Below are 15785 nucleotides of genomic sequence, written 5' to 3'. Positions count from 1 at the left end.
ATCCCCGCCAGTTAGAGTGGACATATGATTATGATTTCAATAAGGTAAAAACAACAGCATTGTTGTGGCAGTATTACTTGCATATCGGTAGACTAGTTGATGAAAAACACAGCATATAGTATATGTAATATAACATCCTGTAGCTACCCTAACCTCAACATCTATAACACGCACATCAATGGTGCCTATAGTTTAAGCCCGAGTGTTTCGCGACACCAGTCAGGTGATCGTTACTTCGCTACTACGTCTCAACCAAACCAGGCGCACTCCTGAGAGTCTTTGTAACATTACTTTGTACCCGATTTGCTATTTCGACTGCCAGTCAACACGAACTCCCGCCTCTACTAGCTCTAGCAAGGTTGTTCCATCTGTAAACTTATCGATTTGAAGGATCTTCTGTCCTCTCGGAAACACAGTATGTGTTTACAACTTGTTATTTTTAAGAAACTCCGCGTACCTTATCGATTTATTGTTTGTGTCCTATGTTGACGTTTCGCATAAGTGTTAGCGTGACGTTGCTAGTCATTTTCCCTGAACTGTTAAGTTACAAGCAGGTGTATCCTGCTCTTTCCTAATTTCGTGTTTCTTTCGTATAGTTACATTAGCTCTGGGTGAGTTTTTCCCTGACGTAATAGTCACAAACAGGAAGTTCATTCAAATGTAACTAAAGTGAGCTGACAGTGTACTTGTGAGCTGGAAACGTTAGTTTCACTATCCTGAGACCACTTGTTCTGTGATGAGAGGCATGATCACTTGCCATGGAGTGACGTAAACTACCGCATGTCAGACAGACCCAGTCACCTCCTTGGACTCCAGCTTTCTTTCTGTACTGTTGAACGTTGTTCTTTCTGATGTTGGTCTCTTTGATAGTGTTTTTAGAGTACCTATTCATGGTCTTGTTCAAACTGAAGCTTTGGACAGTTTGGTGTATAATTTTTATTTGCACACATTGAGTCTGTTTGACAAACTAAGTTTCTAACAGACTACAGATATCTGTTGTTAGTGCTTTGTATAAGCATGGACACACTTCTCCCTTAAATTCACATTCTGTATTTCCTTCATACAGCACACAGTGTGATGACACTGTAAACAACCTTTGTCTTTCTGCTTCACCATGGCATCAGTAACTGTTGGCGAGAATCAGCTTCAGAGGATAATCAGAGACTTGCACGGTATCACAATTTTACTCGCATAGCCCTGTCTTTCATGGGACTCCATTCAATCCATTTTGGTTTGAAAGCATCTGGCTCAGAGCTCAGAACCTCTGGGCATTCTTACTTTTTACTTTAGTAAAACAGGAGTGAGTTGGCCAAAGGCACCGTAACACAAAGTCATCGCTGTAACATAGAAGAGCAAGTGTCACTTTGAACACCCCCTCTAAAATGCTCTATGGAAAATTTAGGCCATGACATGTCAGGTGAGCACAGCAACTTTGACTGCTCGCACTAAGACACCTGCATTTTCCTCGTGCAGATGCGGTGGCCGAGTTGGGCAAGGAACACATGGAGAATGGAGAACCCATCACAGACGACAGCGCCAATCTTCACAAATTCTGCTACAAACTAGAATACTTGCTGCAAGTATGACAGACATATACATGCTAGCTTTTACAACTTATTAGCAAATGTGAATTATGTCATATAGTTCGATTTTGAGTGAGGTAGGTACAGCCTCTTAGTAACTTGCATGTGGTGTAGCGTTTTGGAAAGCTTTTGCTCAACCTTTTGGAATCATTTGATCAAAATCTTTGTAGTATGACCAAAAAGAGAAAGCTACATTTCTGGGGAGCAGGAAAGACTACTGGGACTACTTCTGTGACTGCTTGGCCAAGATGAAAGGGACCAATGATGGGATTCGCTTTGTCAAGTCTATCTCTGAGGTAATCTACAGCATTTAGGCAAGACACACACACACACACACACACACACACACACACACACACACACACACACACACACACACACATACACAGGGCTGTAAGCAGAATCAAGATTAGTCAACAAATCTGCTTCACATAAAGCAGTAAACCACAAACCACACTTCAATTAATGACAAAGTGATAAACCTTCACTTCAGTTAATGAATAATGAACTATTCAACTTAAATTTGTGAATAAATATTTAACTAATTTTCAGTTTGAAATAAACACTGAAACCTACACTAGATAAATAGGCTTACATTGGTTTTGATGTTAATATTCTGATTTTTGTTTATACCGCCTTAGTTTTACAATACACATAGGTTATTACCTTACCTCTCTGAAACCCTTTTCAGAGAGGCAACTAAATGCTGTGCATGCATCACTTTTGTAAAGAGTTCAGATTACAAAAAAAAAATATGTTAAATAAACAATAACTTTGAAAATGTATTCTCCTATTACTGAACTTGGCTATAAAGCTTATTTGATAATAGGAGTATAAACACAAATGTATGTTCAATGGTATTAATGATAGCTGGTCTGTTTTGAGGGAAAAAAATGCCATATGACATTGGGCAAGTTTAGCAGCTAAATAGCCTATAAAAAACAAACGCATGACAGCTAGCTAATGCAGGAAAGGCATCAGAATGTTGCTGATTCAAAATTAAATTTTATAACTGAGGTTCTGGGGGCGGACGGGGTGTTATTTTCACTTTCCTTATAGCTAGACATGGTTCTGCAGACATTCAAACAGAGAAGATTGTGGTCAGGCGTCACTGCACTCATGTTTGACTGCTCTTAAGTAGTCTTAAGTAGTAGTTTCATTATTTTTTCTTTGCTGACTGGATTTCATTTCTTGCTGTTTGTTTGTTTGTTTGTTTGTTTGTTTACCTCTATATGGATGTCTAATTTTCTCATGATTCTCTGCTCTTCATTTTGGCAAATAAACGAGGAGGTCACAGCAAAACACTGCCCGAGTCGGATTATGTGCTGTAGGAACTATGGCTTTGTTAGTATAGCTAACAAAGAATATAGAGAACATTACATAGTCCGTCTGAAATCACAAAGCAAAGAATGTTGATCTGTTAGTTCCATCATGCCTTTGGGTGTTTTATGTTTTTCAAGAAACAGACAATAGTGGAGATAAGGAGGTTTCCAATACTTATGATTGTTGAAGTTCAGGTGTTCCTTTTGTAGTTTAAAAGCATGCAGTGCCTTAGGTTAACAAACAAGTATACTCTGTGTTTATGTTCTTCACTGGAGGGGAGCATGCTTGCTGACTTAAACCTTAAAACCCCAAGAACACTATTAGTGGAATGATACTGGTTAGCATACTTCACTGTGCTGTTTATGAGTAAACTTTGAATTCTTTGGTTTGACACCTCCTGCTTAGGGACTTCTCCTGAGGTGTGTAGAAGAACAGGCTTTAGGCTTTCCTCACCATGGAGTCCCTTTTTAAGACACATAAGATATAGGTCCTGACATGATGACTGAAGTTTTAGTGATATGCCTCAGTATCAAAATGTCAGAACATTTTCCATAGTTTGCTGTGATGGTGTTATTCTTCACCTGCTGTGTGGAAGTCCCATCAGCTGTCTGTGTGTTTTAATTTCATAATTTACTGTAATCTAACCATCTGCAGTGTTACTGGGTGAGTCACATTCACTCAATGAATTGAGGCTCAGTAATCTGGAAAGTCAGGTTAAAACCTTTAACCTTTAAAACTGAAAATGTTTTTTAATTTGTTTGTTTCTACAGTGTTATCTGTGTTGACAAGATATCTATTTTAATGACATACACTCATGGAAAAAATTAATTATACCCTCCAATGTTTTAATTTGTCAGCACCTAAATAACAGTTATGTGGCACTCACCAGCTTCTATTAACATGTAACCTCAGGTGACAAAAAAAAACTCAGTAGATTTCAATACGTGGTTATTTTTTGCAAAAAGTAAACCAAAATTCAGATATAACAGATTATAGTGAAACTATGTTAAACACTAAAAACAGAGTAAAAAAAACATATGTCAGTATGTTCTGTGCAGTTTAAGGCTGCTGTGAAGTGAATCTAATTATACAGTTCATACCAGCTCACATGAAATTACTCATTTTGATCATTTGTTCTGTTTTTTGCAGTTGAAGACATCGCTGGGAAAAGGGCGAGCCTTCATCCGCTACTGCCTGGTACACCAGAGACTTGCAGACACGCTTCAGCAATGCCTTATGAACCAAAGAGTCACTTGGTAGGAGAATGGAAGCTACAGTTGTTCACTGTCATACCCCAAGCGTTTTTAAATGTGTGGTAGAGGAAGTTATATTGTCTGAGGTATACAACCTGTGACAGGAGGAGTAGGCAAATTAAGCAATGTATGAATCTTTAGTCTATGCTGGGAAACCCTTTCAGATTTTGAAATGCGAAACATGAAACCTGCTATATGCATATTTTCCTACAGTCTTGTGACTGGTTATGCAAGCAGGTACAGTAGTCAGCATGAAACCCTCTGCAGCTGCCCAAATGGATCAAATGCTGAACTGAAAGTCGACATTAAAATGTTATGAGGAAGTGGGCTGAGAGGTGAGCGTACTAAGAATTGGAAAAAAGCAGATTCTGGAAAGGAAGTTATGAAAAAATCATACTGCCTTTCAAATAAAGGTACCTGTCCAAGAAACCCCATAAGGTTAAAAAGTAACTATGTGAATGTTCTTCCACAGTATATTTTTTAGGGTTCATTTCTTCATTGGCTGAGTCTGCTGACAACATGGAGAGCCTAACTTGGGGGAAAAAAAGACCTGAACAATATTATAATTTTATAAAAATGATAAGCCTGAGTCCTGGATTTTTTTCTGTGACAACAAAATAAAAACAAACAAATAAACAAAAGAACTTTGATTCAAGAATTATTAGTGTAGTAAAAGGTAGAATATGCTGATGCAGTTGTGCAAAAGAAGCAGTAGAAATACTGATTAAAAAAGATCCTGCAGGATCAATTAACGTAATTACAGTATGTCTGTTCTAACTCATACTTTGATGGAAGACGGTTCGGCACTAAAGAGCTGAAGTGAATTTCAGTTTTTGGTCTTTTAATATGGTCTAACTTGGGCTAGATAGATTTTTTAAAAATGAGTTGAAATGGCACAGTACAGTGTTGAACTCTGTTTTGTAAGCTTATAATGCTGCTCATAACCACAGAACACGACTGCCATATGCTCATCCCTCTTCTTTCTGTTTCTGGTTTTACTTCAGTTTGGAGGAGCTCTCTCTTCCTCTCTTGGCATAAATGACTTGTTTGTAAACAGCATTTTGGAAACAGGATCAGTGTATCCTTCAAAAAAATGTCTGGGAGTAAACTACACATACATGTTTGTGTCTGAATGTTTGTAGAGTTGGCACATTTGCATGTTTGAGACATGCCATGCTGTCGTGTGGTTACAATTTTCCTACAATGCAGTGAATATTGTTTTTGTGCAGTGATTGGTGGGTAGGCTTTCTTCCCATGCAGTGATTGGTTGATACTTTTTTCTGTTCATGCAGTGACTGGTACTATGCCCGCAGTCCCTTTCTGAAATCCTACTTCAACGTAGACATAATCAATCACCTGTATGAGCTGAACGAGGTTCAGTTTGATGTGGCATCCAGAGGATATGATCTCGACTCAGAGTGGCCCACTTTTGCCAGGTTATCCAGATATTAACTCCCTAACAACTACTCAGTACACACACACACACACACACACACACACACACTTTAAAGCTTGCTATACTAACATGTGCTTGAAGTACATGTTTGTGTAAGGCTACTGCACCTTTACTCTAAGGATGTGGTTTCAACACCTTTTTTTCTGTGCATTCCGCTGCTAATAGGCTTACTTCCTCTTTGCCTACGACCACTTCCTATTGCAATCCTAAGCAAATATTTGAGTTACTGGTGTTCACTCCAAGAACCATAAAAAGCACCCTGCCTTTGTGGTTGTGTTCATTGGGATGTTAAATGGCGAAAACTGATTTTAGGTCAGTACTCATCTGAGAAGAAAATATAGTTAACTTACTACCTTACTTACTGAAGCCTACTATGTGTCTTCCACATTTGTAGGAGAACCCTGGGATCAGCTACCCACATGTGGAGACCACCCAGCCGCTGCTCCAGTGTCAACAGCCTGGTCAGCAATTATTCACAGGTTCTCCTCCACCCTACCTACATTCTGTACAACAAATGCACTGCTTAACAGGGGTGTCTGGGTGTTTTTTCAAAGAGATATTTAGTGTTTGCTTTATTGTAGCGCTTAATGTTTAAATATATCTGTTATATGCTTCTGAGTAGTATAAAAATGTACATTGGGAGATTGACAGCTCAAATCCAAATTCCATGGACGGAAGCTATTGAGCTCTCAACTAGCCATGCTCTTTGGGTGGGTAGGATGACCTAGTTCCTTTCTCCATGATACAAGAAAGAAGGTCATCTACATAGCTTAGGGTTGTTAGTGCTCACCTCCAAGAAGCTGTCTTATGGCATTGGCAACCTGAAAAGATGTGGTGGTTGGCTTCATTGTCTCAGAGGAAGCCAGTCTTACCTTCCCAGGTTGGGAAATCATATGATGTGGGAGACCTATCTAGTGGGGTGGGAACTGGCAACAACAAAATCAGGTGAAGACTGGATAATAAACAACAACAACCACCTTTTGTCAGTAATCACATATATGGATATTGGATGTTTAGATCCAATGTGTGTTCTGTTCCTCATAAGGTGGTATTACTTTAGGTAAGTTAATTGTTTTTTCTGGGGGGGGGGGGTTGCCTTTTTGTCCTTTTTGCAGCCAGCCGAGGAGTTTCTCCCATGCCCAGACTTTGGGAGCAATTTGCTTAGTGATCTGGGAGAACTGGGAGAAATCTCTTGTAGTGGTGTGGATGAATTGCGTGCCGAACTTGACCGGTCAGAGCTACAGCAACAAAATCTTCTAAAGGAGGTTCATCGGCTCACCGATGAAGCTGCAGAGTTAAGGCGGGAGGTCAGGGATCTCCAAGGGAAGCTGCTTGTTGCAGAGAATGTCAATCAAAAGCCACACAATGAAAGGGACCAATTGTTTGACTCATCCCAGAAGCAGGAAGCAGAGCAGGCTAATGGAGAGTTGACTGGAAGTCTGCAACCTATGACAAAGGAACCTGTGGCCCTGAAGGAGAATGAGGAGAGACTTGCTGAGCTCCAAGCCGGCCTCGAGAAAGAGAGAACTGCCACACTGCGACAGACCAATGAACTACAAGCGGCAGTTAACCACCTCGAAGAGGCATTGCGTCTTAAGGAGCAGGAAGCTAGGAGCCTGCAAATCCAACTGCAGGACATGCAGAAATCAATAGAGGAGGAGAAAAACCAGGTGGAAGAGATGAAGAAGAGAGAACAAGAAGGACATGAGGAGTTGCACCAAAGGAATAGTCAGATCTTGTCTCTGCAAGAGCAGCTGAAATTGAAGGAGACAGAGCTCTCTTTTGGCAATCTGAAGATCCAGCAGTTAGAAAACCAAAGCCAAAGACTTTCTGAACACAACCAAAGCATGGAAAACCAGGGCAAGAAGCTGGAAGAGTACAAGACCCAGTGTTCCAGTTTAATGGAGATTAATGCTAAGTTGCTTCATACGATAAAGAGGGCAGAAGAGAGCAGCAAGGAACTTGCCGAGAGCAAGGCAGCATTGGAGAGGGAACTAACCATTTTAAAAGCCTCTGAGACATTCCATGCAAGGCTGGATTCAGCTGGTCTTATAGCAGAGGAGCAAGAAAAGAAACCCCTGGAAGAGAACCAGCATTTGGAGGAGAGCATCCAAAAAGCCCAGATGAAGAGTGAGGCTGGGGAAGTAGAGGTAAAGATATTAGAGAAGAGTGAGCTTCAGGTTGCCGTGAAAGAGAAGCATGGAGAGCTTTATGTTAGACCAAGTTCGATGGACACTGAGACTGGGGCTGACCGACACTTGAAGGCTGACCTAGATAAAGAGCGGGCAAATAAAAATGAAGACCTCTATGCATCCCAACTAGACCTGAACATGAAGGAGGTTTCCAGGCTTCAGGGAGAGGTTATGGATCTACAAGCCCTTCTCCAAGTGAGTGCTGAAGAAAGGCTCAAGATCCAGGCAATGCAGGAAGTGACCGAGGCCTCCAGGGAAGACCTCCACAGTCAGTCTGAGCAGCTCAAGGCTCAGGTGGAGGAGCTGAACCAGCAGCATGTAGCGGAGCTCCTGCAGTGCAGAGAGAGAGAGGAGGCAATAGCAAAGGAGCGGGACAGCGAAGCCCATGCTCGAGCGGACATCCAAGCTCAGGTGGCTTCCATACAAAAAGAGCTGGACATGCTGAAACGTCAGCACAGCTCCGTGGCTCTGCAGAATGCAGAGGCTCGTGAGGCGCTACACACAGCCAACATTGAGATGGCTGAGCTGGGCATCCAGGTATGCCTGCTGACCAGGCATAATGAGGAACTTGTTGCCAAGCTGCAAGAGTTGGAGAAGAAGGCACAGAAGGAGGTGCAGGCCCTCAACGACTGTGCAGAGAGCTTGAGCAAGGACAACACCCGGCTCCTTGAGGAGCTTTATCAAGTGGAGGAGCTGCACAAAGCCATGAAGGAGCTACAGCAGAGGCTAGAGGAGGCACAGGAGGAGGCAAGAACCCTGAGGAAGTGCAACCAGAGAGAGATTAATGCTCTTCGTGTTCAGCTTGCTGAACAGGCAACGCATCATGGTGACAAGGAAAAGGTTATTTTGTCATTTCTATCTTCAGAATAAAAGTCCATGGAAAGAAAGAAACATATCTGACTATTATGAGTCTTTTCCCTGCATGCAGGTTTTGAATGAAGATCTGCTTGGAGCACAGTCACAAATGGAAGCAGAGCAGGAGAAGGTGGCCACCCTGGAGACAAGGCTGGCAGAGCTTGAGGTATACTTCCACACGGTTATTGCCTGGAGTCACCACATCTGTTGCTGTCTAATTCGAGACTTACATTAGCTGTATATCAGCACACGATGAACACTGAACACTGAAGTATGTGCAATGATATGCATTTGATTAAAAATGTGTTAGTTATTCTGCAAGTGGATTCATTTAAATTGATTTTTTTTTTACATCTGAATAATGTAGAGTACCACTATTACAGTGTCATAACCATCTCAGTTAACTTGATTTTCTTTTTTTATCTAAAATTTGAAGGTTTTTTTTTTTATCTGAAGTGTATGAATATACCTATATGTTATGGAGAGGCTGTGTGTACTTTGTGTTATTGAAGGCCATTAACAGGACCTACTGTCAGATGATTGAGGAGAAAAATACAAGCATTGCCAGCTGTGATGGATTGCTTCTGCAGAAAGAGGAACAACTGAACCAAATGAAAGAGGACTTGTCAAAGTGAGTGTAATAATGCTTGTATGCAAAGCCAAACCTAAGTAATGACATGTCCCTAGTGTTTGGGTACTTTGTACACCCTCATTTGTGGTGTTGTGTCAGGGCTCAGGAGAAATTTGCCCTGGCCCAGAAAGCCTGCCAGGACCTCAGTGAGAACCTACAGAAAATTACCTCAGAGAAACAGACCTGTGATTTGAAGGCATCTGCAGAGATAGATGATCTCTACCGTACCAAGAGGAACCTGGAGGAGAGGCTTGTGGAGCTCATTAGGTACCTACAATACCACATGTAATATACACTCGCTGGCCACTATACTGGGGAAACCTATATGCCATACACCTGCCAATTTATGTATTCATGTCTAATCAGCCCATTATGGGGCTGCAGCGTAATGGATAAAGGCATGCAGACACAAGTCAGGAGCTTCTCTTATGCTCACATCAAACATCGGAATGGAGGACAATAATGAGATTAGTTTGAGTATTTCTGCTGATCGTCTAGAATTTTCACGCACAGCACACTCTAGAGTTTACACGTAATCATGTGAAAAACAAAATAAACCATCCAGTGGGTGGTGTTTCTGCTGGCAGAAATATAGTGTTGAGAAAGGTTAGAGGAGATTGGCAATCTGGTTCTGTCTGCAAGAAGGCTATGTTAACTCTGATAACCAATCTTTATAACTGTGATTAGCAGTAAATCTGCCTTGTGTCAACAGTTTTTAGGCTGTTAGAGGTGTGATGGTGTGGGGGTTATTTCAATGGCAGGCGAATTGGAAGAATGCTTATCTTACAATGATCTCTTTGAGCAGTTTCAGTCTATGTTGAGAGATGTACATCTGTACTGAATCTGTATCAGTTAGGGTAATAAATGACCTACTGGTTGCAGATGATTTTTGAATATATTTGTCTTCCTGCATCCCTCTACCGCCTTTGACACATTATGGCATGACATTTTTATCTACAACCTCAAAAATCTGGTAGCCAGCACTAATGCTGCACTAATGTGGTTCGAGTCACATGCCCCTGACAGGCAGCAGTTTCCCTTTATTGGTGGGTTTAAGTCTGATCCATCTATCCCATCTCATGGTGGTTCCTCCTTACCTTTCTACCCTCCTTCATCCATATTCTGGTCCTGCAGCTGATCCTAAACTCTGGGACAGTGTTTCTGCTCACCTACATGGCTGAAATTCACGCCCTTCTTTAAGATGAAATAGTCGAAAACCTTCCTCTTTCAGCTTGCCTTCTCAAGGCCATAAATACTTCAGCTTTGTGACTCCTCATTTTATTAAGTTATTTATTAACTTACTTCATGGATTGTTTATTTATTTATTTAACTGTTAATGCATATTCAGTCTCTAATTGGCATCCTTAGTTTCTCTTTTCATTGCACTGATCTTGAGTGTCTTGAAAGGTGCTTCTAAATAAAATTCTAATGTCTGCTATACTTGGCGCACATTTGTCTCATTAATGTCGTTTGTGCATTGCTTCATTGCGACAGCCTGTGTGAATAGTGTTGCTCCCTTTATGGCCACAATTACCCATCTAATAATGGCTACTTCCAGTGTGATAATGTACAAAGCAGACATTTGAAATGACTTGTGCTCTGAGATGAAAAAGCACAAGTCATCTCCGACTGGTTCCATGACCTTGTCAATGCGTTTGCTGTACGTCAGCATTTGTGTGGTATAACAGGAGATTCACAGTTTGAATGTGCATCTGCAGCACTTTCTGAAAGAATTGCATCATCTTCCTTAACCATGCCACAAAGAAATGAATGTGATCTGTGAGAAAATGGTGGTCAAGTTCAAGTTCAAGTTCAAGAGGTTTTATTGTCATTTCAGCTATATACAAATACACAACAAAAATGAGAAATGTTCCTCCAGGACCATGGTGCAACATAAAAACAACAGTGCAACAAACAACATGCTACACAAGTGCATACCCTGGTCATACCCTGTAACAGTGTGTGTTCCTAATAAAGTCAAATGAGTGTATGTGCCTACATATCCTCAATGAACATTTGCCTATGACAAGATTTTATACCAACCAAGATGCATAATTTTAAAGGATAAATCTATACAACATGCACGATGTATTGTCCTTCAGCAGCAATAGCTCACTCATTGCGAAGAACCGCTATTCATGGCTCTCTGCTTCCCCCTGTAGGGACAAAGATGTACTTTGGCAGAAGTCGGACGCTCTGGAATTTGAACAGAAGCTAAGAGCAGAGGAGGAGACGGAACGAGACCTGCCCTACTGCCTCGGCTGCCACACGCAGTTCACCTGGTGGCTGCGTCGGCACAACTGCAAGTGAGCAGCACCTTCTGTTTCCCCAGAAAGAACCCACAACTTCTTATAGAGCTAACAGTAAGGAATAGCTCCTTAGTGACACAAGCATCAGGTTTTTGTTATTGGTTATAAGTACATCCATGAGGCTTTTCTTTTTCTTTATGCAGTTGCAGTTTCTTTATGCACTTTTTCTTTATGCATACATGCAGTTTGTTTTGAAGTCTATTGTGGTAAAAATCAAGTATATGTAAGTATGTATGTGTATACATACATATATATATATATATATATATATATATATATATATATATATATATATATATATATATATATATATATATATAATCATTTTTTTTTAGATTCTTTGGTACTAGCATTGGCCTAAGCCTCCAAAATGAGAAATTATGACGGTTGTTTTTGGTTTCTGACATATAATAAGTAATATATAAAAAACATATAAGTAGTACTATAGGAAATAGAAGTAGATCTGAAGTACACTGAGCATGTAGAAATCTGTGTAAGAAGTAGTGGTTTTGATGTCACACCTTTTGCTTATATGTCTGGCAGGCTATGTGGTCGCCCCTTCTGCCACTCCTGCTGCAATAATACAGTGATCGTCCACCAGGGCGGTAATAGAGAGCGCTGCTGTAAGGACTGCTATGATCAGCACAGTGCCATAGCAGAAGGGCCCCCTCAGGAGGACCTAGGTGGTCCCTCCCAGCCACGTCTCTATCCCTCCGCCTCTACTCCCACCAAACACAGCATGCTTAGCGACGCAGGTGAGAGGTCAAAAGTCAGGGGTCAAAGGTCATAGAGGATTCACTCAGGCTTTCTGGGTCAGTCCCAGCCTCTAGAAAAACTCTGACCTAGGTTGTGCTTCCTTTTATATCTATTTTGAAGGAGACTTTAATTGGCTATTGGATTAACTATACAGTGATGTGAATGACATCAGCACACTGCATAAGGAGCTTTGCGGCTTGTAGTGCTGTGTTTTGGCAAGCTTTCTAACTGTCACATGCTACAAACAGAGATCACTTCCTCTCCAACAGTGTGCACAACTGCATGTTCTCAACAGCTTAGGCAATATTGCATCAGTCATGGAGACCATGCCAAAAATTACACGGCAATCGCTGAAAAAGCTGCTTTGCTACGTTATCTCTGGCATCTGGGGCTAATTGGTGGAAATGCATTAACAAGCGCAACATGCTGTCTCCGCCACACTGCAGCGCTGCAATCCCCCAGGCTAGATGACATGGCTTTCGACATCATCACGGACGAGGAGGTGAACGGCATCCTCGACAATGACTCACTGCTCTTCACCACGGCTTTGTGCCCGGAGAGTGGGGCGCAAGGGCCAGAGGAGCTGTGAGTCACACACACACACAATATTGTATTATCTTTACAGGGTACTTTGAATTGTTTATTACTGTGGACAAACAATGCTGTGCTTACACCTAAACTTAACCCTGACCTCAACCTCATTAACAACATGCAAATCTTTTGGCTCTTTGCTTGATTGTACAAACAGAAGATGAATTATTTTGTTTAAAAAAAAAAAAAAAGCGCTAAAAAAATAGATAAATAATACACACAAAGTTTGGTAAATGTGGGTGTGTTTGATGTGCCCAGTGGCATTGCCAAGGCCAGTACCAGTAACCTGACTGCAGAGGAAGTGGAGGAACTGCCGGCTTTGGTGCAGGACACCGAGCTCTGCCTGATAACGTCTGGAGAGATGACGTACGTGTGCACTGCACAAACCACAGCCCTATCAAATGCACTTTTAATGAGCTGTGTCATAGTTCTAAGAAGCAGATGGTTATGTATGTCAGCAGTGGGGCAAGGCTTAGTATATTTTCCTGTCCTGACGCAGCTGATGTCAACTGACGTTAACTGATGTATGGATGACGAAGTTGAATATGGTGCGGTAAATCAGGAGAAGACAAATCTGTGCAGTGCAGTGTTGTGGCCAGTGCAGTGATCTTCACTAGAATTTGGCACACGTACTAGTAATAGATCTAATCATCTACCAAAAGGCCTACTTTTATTGAAGCAAAAGTTCACAAAACAGGTAGTTTTGTACTGTAAGTGGTCTCCTGTAGGTGGACAGTGGGTTATCAGTAATGTGTGTGTGTCTCCTCTGGGTGGTCAATGGATTATCATTGCTGTGTTTGGTCTCCTATAGGTTGTCTGTGCCTTTAACTATGGAGGAGATTGCTGAGTTTGGGGAGGAGTCCAGAGAGCTCTTCATCAAGTCTGGATGCTACAGTCGCCTCCCCATTACTGTGGCTGACACTGGGCCCACCATTTGCTGGGAGTTCTCCTCCACACCTAAAAGCATCTCCCTCTGTGTGGTATACCGAGAGAGTGCCGAAACACCGCTAGAGCAGACCAAGGTAATACGCACCATGCAAAAAGTGCAGTATTTTGGGCTATACGTGTATAGGCACCCTTTTAGAGCAGGACAAGGTCTCTCTCACACACATACACACACACACACACCCTCACTCATACTCACAAAGTATGACTTACTGAGGTAAAACTGCACATACATTCTTCACTAGCAGGCCAAGGTGCTTCTTGTGTATACACACACACACACACACACACACACACACACACACACACACACACACATGCTTTGCCCTCTCCTACTTAAACCTTGTGAGCGATCCCCTAAAAAAGCCTCTTCCTCTTACAGGTTCTCATCCCCCTGACAAGGTGCAGCTCTCACAAGGAAACCATCCGGGGCAAGCTGAAAGCCTGCAACCCTGGCGAATACTCTCTTATCTTTGACAACTCTTACTCCAGGTGAGCATGTGCAGCACACATGGACTGCTTAGATGCTGGAACACGTCCGGCATCTGGCCTCCTTCTGACCGTGATGTGTCTGTGGCCCCACCCTTCTTCCTCCAGGTTCATCTCAAAGAAAGTTTTTTACAGACTGAGCATGGAGCAGCCAGTGGTGTAAGATGGCAGCGATTGACTGTAAACGGGAGAGCATTCACCACACACACACACACACACACACATATACCAGTGCACACCTCTGTCTAGGTCAAGCAACCCCTGGTTTATGAAGGTACTCTAATGTCATAATTAACCTCTAGCCATTTCCGGTAAGACTTAGTGAAGACTTAGTCTTTCATTCATTCATCCTCAGAACATCGAACACTACATCTGTATCTGTACAATAAGAACAGAGACATGACACAATGCCACAAATCAAAAGTGGAAGCTTTAAAAGTTAACATGGTTCTTTATCTTTGAAATAGGAAGAACTGAAGCATGCTTGTGGGTTGAGGCTTTATGACATCCAGTATAAAATGCCATGAAACTTGGCGAACTATGTGGTCACTCTATGTTCAGAATAAGGGAATCACAAGGCTTGACACAGTATAATAATGATAACAAATAGAGGCTATTTTAGATACTGTATTGATTAACTGACATACATATGCAGCCATGTTAGTATGGCTAGGAGCTCAAATATATCTACTTTACTACATATTAGAATTATTTAACATGTGTAGACTAATAAATTATACATTTATGTAAAGCATTTGCAGGTTTTACAGTGATTTTAGTTGATCCCTTGTGGAAATATTTATTACACTTAATGTCAAAACTGAAATGATGACGTAATGTTTACTGGATCTCTAAAAGAAATTATATTTTTTAGAGCACAAATTTCAAATTTAATTCGCACCTTTAATTTGCAAACATCTTCTTCTGTATGTACGGAGACTACCTTGGGCATCGCACGACAGTTTCCCTTATGCTGAGATGAAATCAGTAATTGTGCTGGCACATGCAGCCCATAATAAGAGGTAAACCCATTTTCACAGCAGTGTGATTTTTACCAGCCCACATTTTCCTTCTGCTGACATGAAGCAAAATTTTACTGGCAATATCTTAACCACTGCTGTTTCTTTGCTCTGTTCAAACAAGAACTCTTGATCTGTAACTCAGGAATATAGTGACAGGAACATAGGGTACACCAAGCTCTGCCTGGTTCCCAATGACAAATGCAATATTTTGTTAAAGGTATAAATTTCCACTCATACTTGTAGTGACAAGCATTACATTGTTAATAGAATAATACTGTTACATAACTTATAGTAGGACACTGTAAAAGAAGGATTATGATGCTGACCGTGATATCTGCGTGGCACGCCAGTGGTGGTTTGTAATAGAACTGAATGTGATT

At 41.4% G+C, this 15785-nt stretch overlaps 1 protein-coding gene across 2 annotated transcripts; it reads left to right on the top strand.

Moving 5' to 3' along the window:
- The first annotated feature begins 328 nt into the window (after positions 1-328).
- Positions 329-15137, top strand: fyco1b (FYVE and coiled-coil domain autophagy adaptor 1b). 2 transcript variants are annotated; one of them, XM_027021190.2, is made up of 18 exons: positions 329-415; positions 1067-1172; positions 1474-1580; positions 1754-1879; positions 4056-4162; positions 5452-5595; positions 6010-6076; positions 6731-8647; positions 8736-8828; positions 9175-9293; positions 9393-9560; positions 11456-11599; positions 12146-12357; positions 12805-12943; positions 13208-13315; positions 13761-13971; positions 14277-14386; positions 14492-15137. In XM_027021190.2, exons 2-18 carry the CDS (start codon positions 1115-1117, stop codon positions 14544-14546), a joined length of 3885 nt encoding a protein of 1294 aa, XP_026876991.2. In that variant the 5' UTR covers positions 329-415; positions 1067-1114; the 3' UTR covers positions 14547-15137. The 2 variants fall into 2 exon arrangements, with proteins under 2 accessions (XP_026876991.2, XP_026876990.2); XM_027021189.2 differs by having other exon boundaries at positions 6010-6094.
- Positions 15138-15785: the final 648 nt, after the last annotated feature.

This window comes from Electrophorus electricus, chromosome 7, assembly GCF_013358815.1.
Source record: "Electrophorus electricus isolate fEleEle1 chromosome 7, fEleEle1.pri, whole genome shotgun sequence".
NCBI classification, from domain to species: Eukaryota; Metazoa; Chordata; class Actinopteri; order Gymnotiformes; family Gymnotidae; genus Electrophorus; species Electrophorus electricus.
The sequence above is the reverse complement of the archived record's forward strand: the minus strand, read 5'-3'. Positions and strand labels throughout refer to the sequence as shown.